Below are 19,831 nucleotides of genomic sequence, written 5' to 3' on the forward strand. Positions count from 1 at the left end.
ACATTAGGACCCTAAAGGTAGGGGAAATAATGCAATTCTATAAATGGTGATTTTCTGTCCATTGGAAGAAAAAGTTGTCTGAAGGACCAAACCCAATACTAGGCTGTACATCTGCACTGTTACATTTCATATCTGCAGGGAATTGGTGTAGGTATTTCAGTTTGTGGATCTTTGCAAATACTCTCCCCTCTGTGTTTTTGAATGCCATTCTCTATTTTTCAAGAGGCTTAAAAATCATGTTATTTTTATGGGCAGCCAACATAACCCAGGGGGTGGAAGAGAAAGCTTTTGAAGAATAATAAAAGGTGATAAGTGCTCCTCCGTTTTGATTAGCTGCAAGGCTAGGCTGTCTAGGTCCCAAGGCTCTACCTGCCGTAAAGTGTTTTCGTTGGAAGACTTAGTGGACAGGGAAGTGTTTCAGCCATTGGGTTGGTCCAGTTTTCTGTGGGGAAGGCATGACTTGCTCTCTGGTATAGCAGAGAACTTTCTCTCCGCCTCCATCCCCACCCGCTTAGCTCTTTGGCTACATTCCTATGTCAGAGCTCTTAGTCTTTCCTATATTTGAAGGGATATGTGTGTGTTTAATAACTTTTAGTTTAATTTTTTTACAAGAAAATACATGTTCAGTGTAGACATTTTAGAAAATAAAAATAAGCAGCAGAAGAAAATATAATCCCTGGGATCCTGTCACCTGGTGTAGGTGGGGCCTGTAGTCTTTCTCCTGTGTATGTAGTTGGTGCATGGAGGATGGTGGGTAGTCAACGCTTTTTAAAAATATATATATAGAAAAGGGGTCCCATTGTGCATACTCTTTTATTACCTGATCTCTTTCATAGGGAGATGTTTTGACATTGATCTTTCTGTTGAGTCATTTCCCTGTTTATCTTTCCGCTGGAGAGGCAGAGTACACTCACCGCATCATACAATAGTCCCTTCCTATAAAGCTAATATATGTGAAGGAGACTTGACCACAGAAAGATCTGACTTAGACCTTACCCAGTCTAAGTATTTGATATCCAAAATACTAAAAAATATTAAGATTTTGTCACTTATGACTTAAGGACTATATTATAATGACTACCCAGTCTCTTCTTTCTTCTCCTAAGCAATGATGTCCCTTCCAGGTTATAACTTACAGAAGATTTTCACCCTTAGAACGACCCTTTTTCAGTCGCCCTTTAGAAACCTCCGTGAGGATTCCAGCTCTCTGGCTTGAACGGGACTGCCTACACCCACAGAAGTCACCCGGCCCTTCTCTTTCTAATTTGTTTTGTCTGTTTGGTGTTTCTGCTTTTAAAAAGCAGAGTAGTCGATGTGATGATTTCCTTTTCTGTCTTTTCTTAGGTCTTCACTTTTGCTATTTTGAAGTTAGCACTGACATCCTATTTGCTTACAGGGATTCTAGGATGCAATGTAAAAATCATGTTCCATTTTAATCATAAGTTATGTTTTTCTCTACCCCCTTTTCCCATTTGTCTTTTAGATAAAGAAATTAATAACATTTAGTGGCGATGTGTCCAAGCTGTCGCTGGCAGACTCCTTTCTGCACTGCTTAATTCAGGTGCCAAAGTAAGGATCACTGATCATTGTTCTTTATAGAGGAAGGTTTTAAATGAGTGACCTCAGATTCCACAGTCTGACTTTTTACTTTCCAGCTATTCGCTTCGGATTGAAGCCATGGTGCTAAAGAAGGAGTTTCTACCTTCCTGTTCGTCTCTGTACACGGATATAACAATTCTAAGAACCGCTATAAAAGGTAAGTGAATGCATGATGCTTCACGTGATTGGTTCTTACTAATTTAGTAACAGTTTATTTTAAGAAACAATTCAATTAAAATTAGAAATGCAAAGTCCCATTTCTAATATACCCAAAAAAGGGAAGAGTTGTTACCGGGGATAGCATTGAAGGTTCATCTACATTTATTCCCCTAATTAGTTAAATTAATTGACTAATCCGTTGATTAATTGGCATATCATACAAGAAGGTTTCTTTCACCTCAAGCTTCAGAGTGAACCTTGTTGCTTGAAGCTCACCCCTGTCCCTCTCACAGGTTAGCTTTCTGTGTGTACGTGCCTTTAAATGACTGAGATACCTTCAGTTGTTAAACCAGTTCGCAAACTGAGATTAATCAGAAGGTGCACAAGCTATGGACCATCTGCATCTCTCCTCCCATGCCCTGGACTCTGTTGGTGTCTAGGACCGTGCTTTCCAGAAGCAGACCACCTTTCCTCCTGACTCCTCCTGGACATAGCCGGTGTGGCTCTTTTGCCAGGGTTCCTGGTGTCTCTGCCCCGACGGCCTCCCCTCCCAATTCTAACAGCGGGTGGGCTAACTACTTTTGAGAGGGGTGAGCTGGCCATTTCCATTGCTTTGAACAACTTGCTAAATTTTTGCTTACCCAGCTTGGATAGACTCCTCAGAGTTGCTCCGATGTCACTCCATAGGGGCGGAGCTTGGCTTTCTGCCGTGGGTGGCGGTGGGAGCGAAGGCCCGGCCCGTCTGTGTCTGCCTCCTTCCCACCTCTGGGGCACACTCTGGTCTTCCCTGACCCTCACATTGTCCAGCCACATCAGCGCCACCCTGATTCCCTCTCGCTCATTTTCTGAATTTCTAGTTATTGTGCAGAACTATTTGTTTCTATTTGTTTTTCCTGGTTAGTTGCTCCAGCCTGTGTTGAGATAAAGTTTTTCCCTTCAGCCCATCATAATTTCTTCATTTTAGAGAGGAGACTAAGAATGAAGAATTTTTCTTCTTTCAATCTAGAGGCCTTTTAAATTTTCTTGCTATACCATGGCTATTGCAGCAACTTTAGGAAGGCTGTTCCTCCTGTTCAAATAGAGATGGGAGAGTATGTTTTCATATTGAGCAGGGCAAATTTGTGGGCACGGCGCAAACATTTCTTATCTAGCTCCCCTTCAAAAGCTGGCCTCCATAGATAGCAGTGTAGGCGGTAATCCAAATGTAATTTTTTGAAAGTAACACCAGACTTAATGGAGAATATTAACTTAAAAATATCATAGGTAACATTCTATTATCTATATATCCTGCCATTTAAATCATCAAACTTGTTTAGCCGTCCAAATACATTAACAATTTTTAATAGTATTTATTTATGTAGGTGAGTGTATAAAAGATTCTGTGGTTAAAGAACTAGTTTACCACTATGTTACAATGAAAAGTTTCTTTTTAAATCTTTAAGCCAATCCAAATGAAATGTATAGTTTTGAATAAAATAGGAAGATTCTCTGGGGGCCCAGCCCCTGCAGGTTGATGCTTTGCAACTTATTTACATGTCATGCCAGCCTGTTTACTTTTTAGCTCATCGACTAAGCAAAACGTTGCTCACTATTAGTTTTCCGTTCCATAAATATAGTCTCAAAGGCTAGTGGATATAAAGGAAAAAAATAACTGCTGAGAGAAAATTTATTCCTACAACACAGTGTACTGCTTTTTGTAAGGCTTTCGCATTTTCCACTTGAAAAATTTTCTAATTGAAGTATTTTTCGATGGTTTTTCTTTTTTTGTTAATCCTTACTCAAGGGTTTTTTGTTTTTTTTTAGAAAGAGTGGAAGGGGTTGAGGGGTTGAGAGTGGTGGGGGAGGACAGAGAGAGAAAGAGAGAGAGTAACATTGAGGAGAGAAACACATCAACTGGTTGTCTCCCACAGGTGCCCCCACCCCGGCTGGGGATCGAACTGCAACTGAGGTGAACGTGCCCTAGACTGGGAATTGAACCCAAGACCCTTTGGTGCGCAGGCCAATGTTCTAACCACTGAGCAGGCCGGCCAGGGCTTTTATGATGTTCAAGTGTTACACATATTTGATTCCCAGTTCAACACTAGGACATGGTTTTCCAATAGCAAATGCTGAATTAAATATACCATAAGCTGTGCTGCTTTATTTGATTTTCTCAGTCTTTGCGGTTCAAGGTCAGAGCTTGCTTCAGACACCCTTGACCTTGACTGTGGTAGCTGGTGGCTGTCTTTTCTGCATTTAAGCTGGAGGCTTCTCTAAGGCACTGTAGTGTGCTCTTTTTGACAGAGCTGATGTCGTGTGAGGAGCTACATTCAATATTACACTTGGTGCTACAGGCAGGAAATATCATGAATGCGGTAAGTAAAATTAAAAAAAATTAAAATGTTGTGTTTCCAACTTTATTGGTCTGTCTAAAAATATAACTGTGTTTTTTTCTTTTGATTTGTCTTCCTTAGGGAGGGTATGCCGGCAATGCAGTAGGATTTAAACTGTCTTCCCTGCTCAAATTGGCAGACACAAAAGCAAACAAACCTGGGATGAACCTTCTGCACTTTGTTGCACAGGTATGGGAGTGTTAATATGGAGAGAGAATGTGTGTGAATCCCATGCAGGCCATGAAGTTTTTCCCAGGTGTGAAGTGGCATCAGAATCAGGAAAGGGCGCGGTGGTTCCAAGAAGGTTCTCTATGCAGAAGCACTATCTGCAAATTAGTGAGCTGAACTGCACCTTGGGTTAGAGGACTGGAGGAGGGGGGTGGAGGGGTCGGGGGGAATAAGGCAAAGGGTTGACAAAGACAGATTATGATGGATTCAGATCCTAAAGCTGAGGAATTTGGATTTCTTGCTTTATCAGTGGGAAGCCAACTGAAGAGTGTGTGCTGTATGGCATGACTCAGTTTTTTGTTTTTGTTTTTAGGAAAATAAGGCAATGTGGAGGATGGCTTGGAGTGGACAGAGAACTAGAAATAGGGTTACCTCTTGGTGGCAGTTGGCGTTAATTCATTGTTTGATGAGAGTTGAGAATCAGAGTAATGGCCATAGGGATAGAGTATAGAAGCCTGGGTGTTGAATTGCCTAGATTTTTGACCGGTGATGCATAAAGAGTGAGAGAGTCAGAGCAATTAAAAAGATCACTTCCACTTTTTCCCTTTGTGAAGTGTGGCTTAGAGTGCCTTGCCGTGAGCCCAGGGATTGGACTCTGAACCCTGTCCGTCACTTCCATTTTTTTTTTTTTTAAATTGATTTTAGAGGAAGGGAGAGAGAGAAAAAAGCATAGATGTGAGAGAGAAACATCGGTCAATTGCCTATGGAACGTGCCCTGACTGGGGGATCAACCCCAAAACCTAGGTATGTGCCCTGACAGGGAATCGAACCCGCGGTGCCTGGGAGGATGCTCCAACCACCTGAGCCGTCACTTCCAGTTTTGGCTGGGTCTGTGTGATGCCAAAGGAACTAGTTACAAAGTGAAAAATCAGCCAAGGACAATTATCTCTTTGTTGTTAAATTATCTCAAGTAACGAATTGTTCTGGTTTGTTTTTCCTTCATTGGATCGCCTTGTTGTTTTGACAGCAAATACAAAGACGTAGCTTTAGCCTGGGTAGGAAGCTCTGTCACGTGCTTGTTTCAAGTGTGAGCTTCAGAGTGGGGCAGAGCTGAGAGATTTTGATTTGTCATTTTTGAGCTGTAATCCCTCAGACAAGTTATTAAACCTAAGACCCTGAATCTCTTCATCCAGTGATGGGGATAGTGATACCTCAAAGCCAGGTGACTGAGAGGGCTAACAGTGATCATTTCATAAAGCGCTTAGCTTAATATTTAGCATATAGTAAGCTCTCCATCAATAATACATTCGATTATTTCTATAGTCTTCAGAAGATGGAGGCCATATTGACCTTAGGACTAATTTGGAAGTTAATTTTCAGGACATTAAAACCAGAAAATATGTTCCCCCTCCCACATGCCCTGCAGGGAGGGAGTGTTCCTGCAGCCCTTTTAGATCCATGTAGCCAGGTGTGCTCTGTGTACCTTGGTCCCTGCCCATGTGGGGAAGTTTCCAGAATTGGTACTTGGTCCCTTTATACCTGCCTCCCTCGTAACCTGTGAACAGGTGAAGACTCCAGCATCTCCATGGCTTGTACACCTTCTGATTAAACTCAGGTTGCAAACTGGTTTAACAGCTGAGGTATCTCGGTCATTTAAAGGCTCACTCATTGGCATGGGTGGTATTTAAACAGGATAAATTGGATTCTCTGAGAAACAATGGGCCCTGCTAAGCCACCACCTACTTCCACTGAGTTTTCCAGCACATTAATTGTATTTCATGTCAACATTAGTTGCTCTGGGAAGTTAAAATATTTCTTGACAGCCTTGGCATTCTGGTAGATCTTACTAAGAACATCGGAGTTCTTGTCTCCATGAATAGCTTTGAACATATCAAGGGTGAAAATGGGAACAGTGGTTTTAAGGTTCCTTTAAGCCTCGAGAAAATGATTTCCTTCCAGTTCTATCTATATAGTGAGAGAAAATTCTGGTTTTGTTTCAGGAAGCCCAAAAGAACGATGCCGTTCTTCTAAACTTTTCTGAAAAATTACATCATGTTCAGGAGGCTGCTAGGTAAGCAAGGAAGACTGAAAGTGAATTGTGAAGATTTAAGGGTTGTTTTTTAACTACCTTCTTATGAAAACTGATGACTAGTTTATAACTTCTGGATTCAGGTGTGAACTTCAAAAAGTTTTGTCTTATTGAACTTTCAGACCTTCCTTTCATTTGCTTACAGCAACGTGGGTGTACACCTTTGGAATTTGGGGGTTTTGAAAAATTAATCCTTACTTTTAATCTAAAAAAGATCTATTGCCATCTATTCTAATGAATATCATCAGTGTAAAAAAAACACAGATTAAGAACTTCAAATCCCTCCACACCCAAAAGATAGAGCTCAGAAAACACAGCCTACTACCTTGGGAGCTGGTACATTATCAGTCAAACTTGCAGGGCCATACATCACTGTTTCCTGGTAGAATCTAACATGGTACATTTATTTTCTATTACATTAGAAGTTGGAACCATACCAAGGGCTGTGAAAGGATTTTGTTTTAAATTAGTCACTCAGCTTTACAGAGAAAGTTTCTATCAAGCATAAAGCTCCATTTACAACACTTTAATTTGCTTCTGATTCTAATATAGACGTACACTTTAATGTAGCTCTGATCTGTGTCTATGTGCTATCTCGAGTTCTGTGTTTTCAAATTTACAATACACATCCCTGCATCAAAGCAGTAAATTTAAAAAACAAAACAAAACACTAGCTTTTGGGGGCATAAAAATAGTTCTGATTTGTATCAATTGCCGATTTCCATGGTGTAAATACTGCTAGCATGGCTGATTCAAGCTACCACTGTGGTGTTACTGAAGCGGAGTTGGGAAGAGATACCTGTACCCACGGTCACCTCCTGTGCTTTGGCTCCGGCACACCACTTCATCAGCCTCGTTCGTGGGGTTATACTGCATATATTCATTATCCAAGGGACTGTATCCAGTTAGAACACGAACCACATGCATAAGCACAGGAACCATAGCTTTTCAAGCCGAGCCCTGTCATTGGCCAGTGTCTCAGTGTTATGACTGCGAACATCTAACCGCAGACTACATCTTTCCCAAAGTGAGATTATTAGTCCAAAGGTGTGACCAGTTCATAGTTCGTGTTTACGGATCACTGGATTATTCTCCCAAAAGAAGGAGCATCTTTCTTATAAGATATAAGCTGTTTTGGTTTTGATTCACTAATAGAAATTTGTGTGGGAATATTTTTTTCCTCTGACTAGTATAGAAATGTTAATAAGAGAGAAAGAACCATTATATTTTTTTTTAAATCCTCACCCAAGGGGAGATATATATTTTTTTTAATTGCTTTTGGGGAGAGGAAAGGATAGAGAGAGAAACATCAATGTGAGACAGAAACATCGACCGGTTGCCTCCCATACAGGCTGACCAGGGGTCGAACTGGCAACCTAGGTATGCGCCCTGACCGGGATTCGAACCTACAACCTTTTGGTGTATGGGACGATGCTCTAACCAATTGAGCCACCTGGTCAGGGCAACCATTCATTACATTTTTGAACTGAAATTTTTGGTCAGAGTTAGATGGGGAAGTTTAGCTAGCTATTGTCTTGGGAAAAACGCAATCAGTAAGACCTGTTTACTTGAAATGGAAGGTGAAGTACAAACAGATCATGGGTGGGTGTCACTGACCACGGACGGCGGAAGACTTTATTGCACAGAGAGGAGTTAGAACTGACAGCGGCGGCATGAAAGCATCCTGCCGTGAATTTGCTAATAGATCTCCCCCTGGATCTTAGGGCTCATCTGTTCACTATGCTGGGTGACAAAAACAGCATTTATGCTGTGCTGATCTGGATTTGATATAAATAACAAAAGCCTTTGCAGAATTGTTAGTTTTCTGTGAAATGGAGCGCTTTCCCCGGCTGTCCGCGGCGAGCGACGTGTCTGTGCAGTGTGTCCGCAGTCCCCTTGACGTCAAGGTTGTCAGGCACACTGCCTTGCTTTTCCTGACTTAGAGCTTTTGTATTTATGTTTAGTGGCCGGAGGAAAGTGTATCTGAGTCCTGCTAGCTTTTAATTTTTAATGCTTACTGCATAGAAGTGTTCCAGCAGGTCCCATGGTTTTGGTTATCTTACCAGCAAGAACGCAGTTACATACATCACAGCCTGCTCTCTGAACCAGTGGGTGTATTTAGGAAGGAATCTCCTCTTAAAAAACAACATAGGCAGACTGACAGCTGTCAGAGCAGAGGGGGTGGAGGCGACCGGATGAAAGAAGGTGAAGGGATTAGTCAAAGAACATCTATGCATAACCCACAGACACAGACAACACTGGTGGGGGCCAGAGGGAGGCGGGGTGCGGGCTGGGTGGAGGTGGGCAAAAGTGGGGGGAAATGGGGACATCTGTAATAGTGTCAACAATAAAAATAAAGTAAAAAATAAATAAGTAAATAAATAAAAAACAGAGGAGGAAACCCTAAATATGGGGATAGGTCAGTGTAATCGCAATGGCTCCATCCCCTTGTTTTTTTTTACAAATTTCTTTAATGTCTTAGCTTAATAGAATGTAGTTGGACCTTTATAACCACTTCTGCATTCAAACTGATATTTGATAGTTTGTGTTTTGATTTTTTTTTTTACATTCCCTATTATTTTGTAATAGCTTCAGGTGTATCTCCCCTCCTGTTTTTAAGTTTGACGGACAGCTGGACTTGTTTGATGTACCCACTTGACACGTGGCTTCCCTGTTGCCAGCTGCCCACTGTCCCCTTTCGTCTTCTAGATTATCTCTGGATAACACCGAGGCAGAGCTGCACTCGCTCTTCGTCAGGACGAGATCGCTGAAGGAAAACATCCGGCGGGATGATGAACTTTGTCAGCAGATGGAAGATTTCCTTCAGGTCTGTGGGTGATTTGAGTCAGTCCCTCTAATTTCATCTTCCTGCGGCTCCCCGAGGCTGCTTAGATTTGCATGGGTGTGTCTGGGGAAGCAGCAGCAGGTTCCCATTCATATTTTTCCCCGAGCCAGTAAAAGGAACTTCTTATGTCAATGCCCATTCTTTGCTGGATTGATTTTGAGCAGATCTTGAATACAGTCTAAACTTACTAAGGTAATGGTTAGGGAGCAGGGCCTCCCTTTATCACTGCTCGGTGTGCATGGTTGTGCCGCACTGTAGTGAATTGGTATCTGTTTATGGGGCTTACTTTCCCTGGTAACTCAAGTTGTGGTTCTAAATCGTGGTTTAGGAGTTCCCGACTCCCAGTCCAACTTGTGGACCCCAGAACCCAAGGTCCACAGCAATCACCAAGGTATCTGAGAACCTGGGCTCTTGTTCCTTTGCTTGTTTTTATTAAAGTCACAGGCTTCGTTTTGGCATGTTTTATCATGACAGTGGGAGAACACGATAGCTGTGCCTATCACCACCCGAAATACATCAGCCCAACAGGGTGTGTCGGGAGCTGCTCCGACTAACAACAGAATACAGCAGAGTGGACGTGTTTGTGACAGCTCACTGTGACTCACTAATCACATAGTCTGACATACTTCTTTTATCTTCCTTATTAAAAAAAAAAAAAAAAGTGGCACCTTCTCATGCTTTCAATCTTCAGGGAAATGGTGTGCCACCTTAAACGTCAGCGCTTTGAGGTTGGCGAGGTGGAATCTGTGTGGCAGGGCTGCCCTTGGCACCAGGAAGGAACACTGTGCTCCCAGAGCTGTTCCAGCGAGGCCTTTACTCATTCACTAGTAATTAAGCTACAAATATTACGAGCTTCAGCTTCCATCAGTAAGCATTTGATTTTGTTGGGCTCTGTTGGGATTTTGTTTTTATTATTAAACATGTGGTCTGTGTTTTCTTTGAAATATAACCAGACTGTGATTTTCCCCTTAAAGTGCCCACATTTTTCTCAAAGTGTAAGAACAGAGCAAACACCAACACAGAGACACCTAACAGTGGGTAGGAAGACACTCAGCAGTGAGCACATACAGACAAATGAAGCCAATCCAGAAAGTCAAGAAGGCCCATCACGCACTACATGAGAATCCTGGTTGCCTCATTCCCCAGTTCTTATTTTAGACATTAGCATCATGTGCTGCCTGGCCAGAGTGGCTCAGTTGGTTGAGGATTGTCCTGTGCGCCGAAAGGTTGCCGGTTCTGTCCCCAGTCAGGGCACATATGGAAGGCAACTGATCGATGTTTCTCTCTCACATCTGTGTTTCTCTCTGTCTCCCTCTCCCTCTCTCTCTTTCTCCCTTCCCCTCTCTAAGCATGTCCTCAGGTGAGGATTAAAAAATAAAATAAAATAGCCCTGGCCAGTGTTACTCAGTGGTTAGAGTGCCAGCCCACACACTGCAGGGTCAAGGTTTCAATTCCCATTCAAGGGCACCTCCCTGGGTTGCAGGTTCAATCCCTAGTCCTAGTCAGGGCACGTGTGGGAGGCAACCAATCAATGTATCTCTCTCACATCGATGTTTCTCTCCCTCTCTTCCCCCTCCCTCCCTTCCACCCTCTCTAAAAAATATCCTCATGTGACGATTAACAAAATAAATACATACATACATACATGTTGGTGTTGTATGCTAAGTAGCTGAACAGAAAGGTTTTAGATGAAAAGTAGTTCTGTCTTAACTGCGCCCGAGACTGCTCTTCAAAGGCAACCTTGTTTGAACTCTAAACACTTCTTTCTGGTAGTCATTTTTATTTCTGTAAATAAAACATTACACCCAGCTATTTAGTTTTCTTTTCAAATGCAATTTCTTTAAATAGGAGGGATACATTTGTTTAAGGTAGGTTAGGATCAGGTCAGGAATGGCTCTGAATGCCAGCCTGAAAACTTTGGATGTTGTGTTCTAAGCCGTGGGGAACCACGGAAGGCTTTGGAGCAGAAAAGGGACAGGAACATGATTTTGCAGATCTACTTCATTCTTTTGACCTTTTGGGCAAGAAGTACCAAGTAAACTGGTTTGGAACTTTGGTCAGTAGCAGGCAAGTTAGAGATGGAAGTTGAATTTGCTACAGTTGCTAACCGGTTGTTACTCAGGTTTTGCCAGTGTAGCTTTGCACTTTTTTGTTCATGGCCCTAATCATGTGGGCAGGGTTCAGAAAATAATGACTCCCAGCTTGGTGACCTGTCAGATCCATATTTGGAATGTTTCACTTTCCCAAGTCCTGAGGGTGACGGCAGTGCACTTAAGTCATTCCTTCCCCTTGTCCTCTCAGTCCCCTCAGTCTCCAAAGATGAGACCTATGAGGTGGAGTAAGCACCTAGGTAGATCCTCATCAAGAGCCCTATATTTCTGCGGTTGAGCTGTTCTTGGCTGGAATCCACCTTTCCTTCGGTGGAAGAATGACAGGCATGGATTTATCCTTTCATTAATACCCTTCTCTCCATAAAGAAAAATACATTGTGAATGCACACACTGCCTTGGGCTACTGACTCAGAGGGTTACTTTCTCTGGTATTTGGTTTCCTAAATAGTTTTGGTTTTCTGCAACCTCTTGAGTGTGTTTGGTGTAAGAAGAGGGCTTGTAAGGAGGGGGGGAGTGTGTTGGAGTGCGTGGGAGGGGATGCGTCTTCTTGGAATCTCTCTTTAGGTTCCCAAGCTCTCCAAGCATGTCCAAGCAGTGCTTCCACTCCTCGAGGGTGGGCAGCCGGTAACTTCACCCTTTCCTAGGCACGTTCCCCCACTCAAAGAAGTTTCCCAAATACAAGTCTTCATCAAAACATGATACATGTGATTTCATAAAGTAATACACCCTGTATTACTCATATAATTCTTCCTATAAGCCTGGTAACCCAGTGGAGAAGAAAGGAGCATGAGCCTTCAGTGTGGTCCCCGTTCTCAGTGTCCATGAGGCTCGCCCCTCGGACCACGCCGCTTCCTCATTTCAGCTCAACATTAGCTGTCCCTGAACCGCTGTCAGGGAAGGGTGCTTGTGCCCCTGGGCCCCGGTGGATCACATCCTGAACTGGTTGGAGCTCATTCGAGGAAAGCAAGCTTCTTTCACGCCCACTTCTTGGTTGAGGTAGTACCTGAACCTGTAGAGGCCCCGTAGACTTTGTCCTAGAAGGATTAGGAGAAAAATGAGGAAGTAAAGAGGGTGGGTTTGTACAGGGCAGGAATTCCTAACCATTGCTACCTATTAGAATTAGCTGGGTCCACCCCACAGCTACTAAATGGTATGGACTGTAGACACAGCAGCCCAGCTGATTCAGAGAAGCAGCTCTGGAGAGGAAGCCCTGGCTGGGGCCTTGGTCCAGACATGAGGGCTTCAGTCCCAAGCAGCGATCCTGACCCTGACATAGCTCATTTGGGATTAAATTTAAACTCCCTGTCAACAGCACAACTCATCATTAGAACAAGTGACTTCTAGGACCCTAAAGTAAACTCTTAGCCAGTATAACACACAGTTTTAAAAGAAGGAAGAACATATAGAATATAATTATTTTTATTAATATTGATAAAACCAACCAACTATACCTATGTGACTTTTTAGTGACATTGAAGGTGAACATTTCGTCAGTGGCATTTTACAAGCTGAGGCCCTTCGATCTCTCTGTTTCTCCCAGGCCTCACACAGGAGTGCACCTTGTTTCCCCAAAGGTTTTGTTTGGGTTGAACTATTTTCCTTTTGTCTCTGAGCGCATTGGACTTGCAATAAACCTTCCCTTTTCCGAGACCTGAAACTGCACCCAGGAACACACCTTCCCTGGGCACCAGCCTGTCCGCTGACTGTTTACTTCAGCGTGTGCTTGTGTGTTTTCCTGCAGTTTGCTGTAGAAAAGCTGACCGAACTGGAATGCTGGAAGCAAGAGCTCCAGGAGGAGGCCCACGCCCTTATCGATTTTTTCTGCGAAGACAAAGAAACCATGAAACTGGACGAATGCCTTCAGATATTTCGAGACTTTTGTACCAAATTCAGCAAAGCGGTTAAGGTATGACAGATGGCACCTCTGTTTTCTGAATTGTTTGGCTTTTTATACTTCTTCTAGACCAAACCAGCCTTCTGCCTTTGGCAGAAAGATGGTTGAGCATTTCTGGGCTTTCAGGAAGGTCAGGCCCAGGCGCATCACCAGGCTTTCAGTTGGGATTAGTGGGAAGTGGTTCTGCCATCCCAGCCCCGAGTGTGTCCGTATCACCAAGTGTCCAGCATTTGGCTGTGTCTGCAACTCTGAGGCTCATACCTGCTCTAATGCCCTGAAAACATACTGTTGGTAAAGTCTATTTATGATGGCAGCCACAATATTATAAAATCTCTTTAAAGATCTTGAATGTCTTTCTCACTGCCTCCTCAGGAGAAAATAATCTCTTCCAGGAGACCTTTGTTGCAGTGGGATGACCAGAGGCCCTCTCTCCCTGTTTTGGGCACTGTAGCCATCGCCAGGGGTTGGCACCATGGGCACCATGTTGTCCTCGGCCAGAGCAGACTTGGGAATTCTCAGATATCTAGGGAGCTTGCGCTGCCCTCTGAGCACACCTTGCCCTTCAACCATCAATTCCGATCATCTCTGAGTTAATTGCAGAAGCCAGAAAACTCTCGGGGTTGCTTGGCTTTGCAAATAAAACTTTCATTTCAATTAAAAACAAAACAACTCACCTCCCTTCCTTTTCAGTGGCGATGAGGAACCTAATACCTGTGTATTATCTCTTCCTCTATATTTCAAAAGCAGATTTGTCCATAGGTGAATTTCTTTAGGGACTGGTCAGATTTCTCTCCAGCTGTAAGTGAGTAGTCCAGAGTCTCTTCATTTCTCGGTTCCTCCTTCCTCTGTCCAGCTAAGAGAAGGAGGTTCAACCTGAGACCACGTTTACTCTCCCTTGTCCAAGCAGTGAGCTCAGCAGGGGAAGAGGTGGTGGGTGGTAGATGCCAAACTGGCTCTTTCTGAGGCCCTCACTCCCAGTCAGAATTCTGTAGGCTCTCCAGGCCACCTGTGTGATGCTCTCAGCCCAGCCACCCTGAGAGCCAAGACCTGGCCCCCTCCCCAGCACAAGCAGCCAGCCAGAGCCAGAGCCTCACAGAAATGTGGACAGGAATGTCCACTATTTGAGAAAATTGACTTTCAAGTAAAAAGTGCTACGGATAACAGATTTGGGTTGTGAGATCCACATATTTCCATGACACGAATATATTTAAAGTGCACAGCCAGGCTATAAAGTGTACTTGGTTGTGTGCATTTGTTCTGGTTCCAGAGGGCTGGCTACTTGGAGCAGGGTGGAAGGTGGAGGATTTGTAAGGCAAACCCTCCTCTCTGATTGTGGGAAGGACATGGGGCATGAGGGACAGAGCCACCCTAGCATTTCTGGTAGTTTGTTTGTTTGTTTGTTTTTGTTTGTTTGTTTTACCAGGGAGCAGCCAGAGAACAGAGATTTGAAAGGCCTTTCTTGATATCTTGGGTGTACATTTATGTATCCATATCCTTGTTAGGTAGGATGTGCTGCGCAGGAGAGTGTGTGTGTGTGTGTGTGTCTGTATCTGTGCAAGGACCAAACTGGATTTCCTCAGAGTTGAGGTCACAGGCATATATGGAATCATAGAGGGGACAATGCATTGACTGGAAAGCTGGAAGTTGGGGCCAGGGATCTGATAATAACCTCAGACTTTTTGAGGCCAAGCATAGTGTGCTCCTCTGATCATTCCCACATAGCTTTGGAAGAACCTAGCCTCCTGCCACACACACGTGCAAATGCACACAGTCTCTCTCAGTGATGCCCATGACCCAGGTCTCCCTTCCACACATGTTTGTATCTCCCACTGGGGTCTCAGGGTAGGTGGCTCTGGAATTGCACATGGGTCCCACCTATCTGATGCATCGTCCGGCTTTTCTCCACCCCTCATTCAGGACAACCATAACCGGGAGGTACAGGAGCTGAGGCAGCTGCAGCGGCTTAAGGAGCTGGAGCAGAAGCGGCGTTCCTGGGCGGCTGGGGAGCTGGTGGGATTCGGCCGGAGCAGCAGTGAGAATGACGTACAGCAGCTGAGCAAGAAGGGTGCAGAGGACCTGCCCTCCTTCCTGCACCGCAGGCCCGTCAGCCCCTCCTACCGACGCCCCAGCACCCGCCGCTCCCGCCGCTCCCTGGGCACCTCTGCTGATCAGGAGCTGCTGACCTTCCTGGAGAGCTCCATGGGCAGCCCCGAGGAGGCCAACAAATTCAACAGCTTGCCCTGGAGCAGCCCCCGGCAGGCCCGGCCCACGATGGCCTGGATGGAGTCTGGGAAGCCAAGGGACCAGAACTCAAACCGCACACGCAGACTTCAGGCCTCAGAGGGCCTGGAGCAAGCCCCCGACCCACCCTCAGCTTCATGTGGACAGCTCCTAGTCCCTCAGATCGAGGAACCTGCACCAGTTTTGCTCCGAACTAGGCGCAGTGGGCTCAGCATGCTCCAAAAGAGGAACAGTGAGCCTGTGGGCCTAGCGCCTGCCTGGTCCCCTCCACTCTCGCCATTGGCTCTGGGAATTAAGGAGCATGAGCTGGTCACCGGGCTGACTCAGTTCGACCTCCAAGGTCCCAAGGATCAAGAGGAGACCCCCCAGCTGAGCCTGACCAACTTAAGCCCAGGGGAGCTGGCGTCTCCAGGAGATGGGAGCCTGCAGCCCCTTGGCACTGGCGCTGGTGCTGGCAATGATAGCCTCATGTCTGCGGGCACAGGTGCCCAGGGGAGTCCCAGCCCAGCCCTGGAGGGTGACGGGGCTGCCCCTGATGAGCCCATCATCAACCCTGAGAACAAAGATCCTGGGCCTCTGTTCAACATCTCAGATACCACTGACTGCTCGCTGACCTTGGACTGCTCAGAGGAAACTGACTCCATGCCTGGCGGTAGGGAGCTGGAGGAGGCCAGAGAAGGGCATGGCTCTGTGTCCCCTGGGGCAGGGGAGACAGATGGTAGCCAAGTGTCTTCTAACCCTCTCTCCAGCCCCCCTGGGGAGACTCCTGTTCCCACCTCTGGGAAGAGTGGGTCCACTTGCAAAGGTGGCCTTTCCAGGGACAGACCCTCCAAAGGGAAGGATGTGATAACATCAAAAAGAAACTCCCTCAAAGAGGCGTCCCAGGGAGCCCCCAAGCCTGGGACTGTCACTCGAGGCCAGGGGGCAGCACCCAAGCCCGTGCGGACCTTGACCTCCTCAGAGAGCGAGAGCATGCGCAAAGTCGTGCCCATCTCCAGGGCCAGCAGGGGCTCTGCTGGCTGGAAGCAGCCCCCTCGGGAGCCCCCCAGCGGCACAGATGAGCCGTGGTCACGCCAGAACTCTGTGAAGGGCACCTCGGACACGTCGCCCAAGAGGTCCTTGAAGGGGGCTGGGGTGACCGAGGTGACCGAGGAGCAGAGGCCACCACGAGGGAGGGTTGGCTCCTGTGGCACCCGACCAGGGAAGGAGCCTGCCCTGCAGGCCAGGGGCTCCCTCAAGAAGCCTAGCGCCAAGCCGCTCCGGAATGTCCCCAGACAGAAACCCGAGGAAAACAAGATCTGCCGCTCCAACTCCCAGGGCCCCCAGAGCCCAGAAGAAGAGCCTAAGGCCCCTCCACAGACCCCCAGCACCCCCCGTGTTTCATCCCACCTCCCGAGCTTTGCCCGAAACACAGTGGCCTCCTCATCTCGGTTGATGAGATCAGATTCTGTCCCTGTGACCAAGCCCCCTGGCCTCACTCGGGCAGTCTCCCAGCGGCAGCTGAGGATGAAGGGTGGCCCTGAGGATGCAGTCCCCAAGGACAGCGGCACCCTGCGGCGGGCCAATAGCTCCCGGGCTCCCAAAAAGTATTCCGAGTCTGCTGAGGGTCCCAGTGCCAATACAGAGGCCTCTCTGAAGGGCAGAGGGACTGGGGAAAGGGCCTCCTTCAAACAAAAAGACTCCAGTCGGACCACACTGGGGAAAATCCTTACTCCTTTGTGGAAGTGATGGTGCCTGTCCTCTCACCTCCTGAGGTTACTATGAGGACTGACCACTGTGAAAGGCCAACACTGAATGCTCCCCATCAAGCGAATCACTGGTGCCGCCTGCTAACACTCATGTCCTTGAAGGTACAGTCTGGGAGGCCGGTGGGCTGCGACCTGCTGCGGTGACTCCTGCTGTCGGGTCCTGATTCACCCTCATCATGGGCCGGCACCTTCTGCACACATCCGAGGTGTGCTCGAGCATCCCCTTTACCCCAAAACAAGGACTCGGGCGTGTAAGATGACATTCTTATGTAAGGAGTAAAAAAGGAATTTTGGCCAGTTTTTATATATCTAAGGTGTATTTTTCAGTATAAAAAATTCAATGTCTTAGTTGGTTCCTTTGGCAGAGTGAATGCCTCCTAGAAAAAGACAGAAGAAAACCCGCTTTGTATGAAGATACTTTTATCTTCCTGTGTTCCCTGGCCTCGGGCTCTACCTGCCACCCACCGTCCATTGCTGGCAACTGGACTTCTCCATAAGCCCTTGGTGTCTTATGGTTGGCACGTGTCCTTGGAGACTATTCCTTGCTCACCTCTCCCTGTATGACTTGCGGTGAGGGTTTGCATGTGAGCAGGAGGGAAAGTGAGACTGGTGGACCGAGATCAGTGCTCCTGGTGTGCTCAGTGTGGTGTGGGCACCGTGGGCAGTGGGATGTGCACTTTGGGGGCCTGTGGCTGCAGAGCCTCCCTGCAGAGCGGTGGCAGCCCCTGGGAGAATGCTGGATCTTTCAGAATTTAGAAGTGCCATATTTTAATGGAAAGTCATCAGGGGCTGTTCAGCTGATTACACCTCTCCCATTCCACGTTTTCCCATTTGTGTTTCTGTTGTACAACTGAGTGAAGGCTGCTACGACTTTTGTTTGCTCTAGTTACAGGTGAAAAAAAACCCTTTCTGTCTCCCAGTCTTCCTTCTCCCTCTTCTTGCCTGCTCCAGCCCTTCCTTCTCTGATGTAGCCTGGTGTCTGTCTGTCTGTCTCTCAACAATGATACTTTTAAATGTTAACGTCTATTCTTTGGTACAGTGGTTTTGAAATACTGGAAAAAACATACAAAGTTTTTAAAAACAAACTAAAAATGAAATTAGAAGAATTTATATCATTAGGAAAAATTTGGGAAAAAAGGCTTTTATTTAAAAAAAGGGGGGTGGGAAACATACTTGTTCTACCCGGTGCCCACTTCACTGTTTCCCTCTGAGACTACTTGGGAAATGGGAGAATTTTTGAAACTTTTTTGTTTTTTAAAAATTGCTCCCCTTTTTTTCCACTTTTGGTCGCTTATTAGTGAAACCTCATTTCAGATCCAACAGTGGTAGACGGATTTAGGCAAATAAGATGTATTACAGTCTCCCTTCTGTACAATTTTGTCTTCTAACTAAATTAATTGGAAACTCAACTTCTATAAGTCAGCTAAATTGCAAGGGTAAACTTTATGGTAGAAGTAAGGCACCTGACCACAAAACCTCTTATAAAAATAGCCCTGAGTAGGTATTTCCAGGGCTCCACAGAGATGGTTTTATGCTGTTTTTGACCTGTTTTTCATCATAAAGCCTGAGAAAGCATATATTTAACCATGCAGACAACAGTGTTCAAAGCATAGGGCCCGTGGGTGGATGGGAAATGGATGTGGATTTGTGGATAGTGGCGAGGCCAGGACTTCTAGATGGGATCCTAGGGACCAGTGTTTGAGTCCCTGTTTCCACCGCTGATATTACATTAACTTGGCCAAGTCACTCCCTCTCCCTAAGTCTGTTTCCCAGTCTGCAGAAGCAGGGGCATGGCCTCCGTGATGGTCTCCAGGGTTCCTTCTCGCTCCAACAGTCTGAGTCATGAACAACCAATGACCCATCTCTGCTCTGGGATCAGCTTCTCAGAACCAACCCCCAGTATCTCCACAGCAGAGGCCTCCCGTAAAGGCCTGCTCAAAACACCTCCAGAATGAGTTGTTGCTTTGAAATCCAATAGGCCGAGTTTCCTGAGAAGTGGTGTTTTATTTTACTTAGCCCTGTGGACAACTTCTGTGTTTGCATCTGTGTGAGCAGGTGAAGATTCTATTACCTTTTATCGGTAGTAACCTTGGAATAATTTAAGTATATAATGGAGAAATGTAAATAAGTTTCTATATAAAATTGTTTAAGATGAACTGAATGTATTTAAAGGTCCATTTATATGTTCTTTTACGTAATACGTAGTTGAATAAAGTTCTTGTTTATGGGACTGTGTTTTTTCCGTGATGTGTGTGTATGTGTGAGATCCTGTCAGGAGAGGAAGGCAGGATGCAGGAGGAAAAGAAGGGATGGAATACAAGTCTTGTTCTCAAAGGGTTCAAGAGCCAAATTAGGTTGTTGCTGTGTCTTCTTAGTAGCACAGAACCTGCACTTAATCAAGGGCCTTGCGCCAGACCTGTGGGAAAGCAGGCATGCGTCTGACATGCAGGCCACTGGTGGAATGTTCAGCACCTCGTACATGCTCACATTTATTCCACGTTTGGGGCCAAGCTTTGTGTAATCTCCATGGGGCCGGCAAGTCTGGATCTGCTGCTGTGTGTCCTCGTGTGTTTTGGCTCAAGACACTATTGGGAAATCACAGCTC

The 19,831-nt window shown here is 45.8% G+C and overlaps 1 protein-coding gene across 1 annotated transcript in view; it reads left to right on the forward strand.

The window, feature by feature from the left end:
- FHDC1 (FH2 domain containing 1) overlaps nt 1-19,451 on the forward strand; it is a 32,667-nt gene extending 13,216 nt beyond the window's left edge. Inside the window, exons 4-11 of the mRNA XM_081137555.1 lie at nt 1,484-1,569; nt 1,656-1,756; nt 4,042-4,112; nt 4,212-4,319; nt 6,299-6,369; nt 9,097-9,214; nt 13,085-13,249; nt 15,155-19,451. Coding sequence (XP_080993681.1) covers nt 1,484-1,569; nt 1,656-1,756; nt 4,042-4,112; nt 4,212-4,319; nt 6,299-6,369; nt 9,097-9,214; nt 13,085-13,249; nt 15,155-17,206 — 2,772 coding nt within the window. The 3' untranslated portion in view covers nt 17,207-19,451. The remainder of the gene's footprint in view (nt 1-1,483; nt 1,570-1,655; nt 1,757-4,041; nt 4,113-4,211; nt 4,320-6,298; nt 6,370-9,096; nt 9,215-13,084; nt 13,250-15,154) is intronic.
- The last annotated feature ends 380 nt before the right edge of the window (nt 19,452-19,831 follow it).

Source organism: Miniopterus schreibersii, assembly GCF_964146895.1.
Source record: "Miniopterus schreibersii genome assembly, chromosome: 4".
NCBI classification, from domain to species: domain Eukaryota; kingdom Metazoa; phylum Chordata; class Mammalia; order Chiroptera; family Miniopteridae; genus Miniopterus; species Miniopterus schreibersii.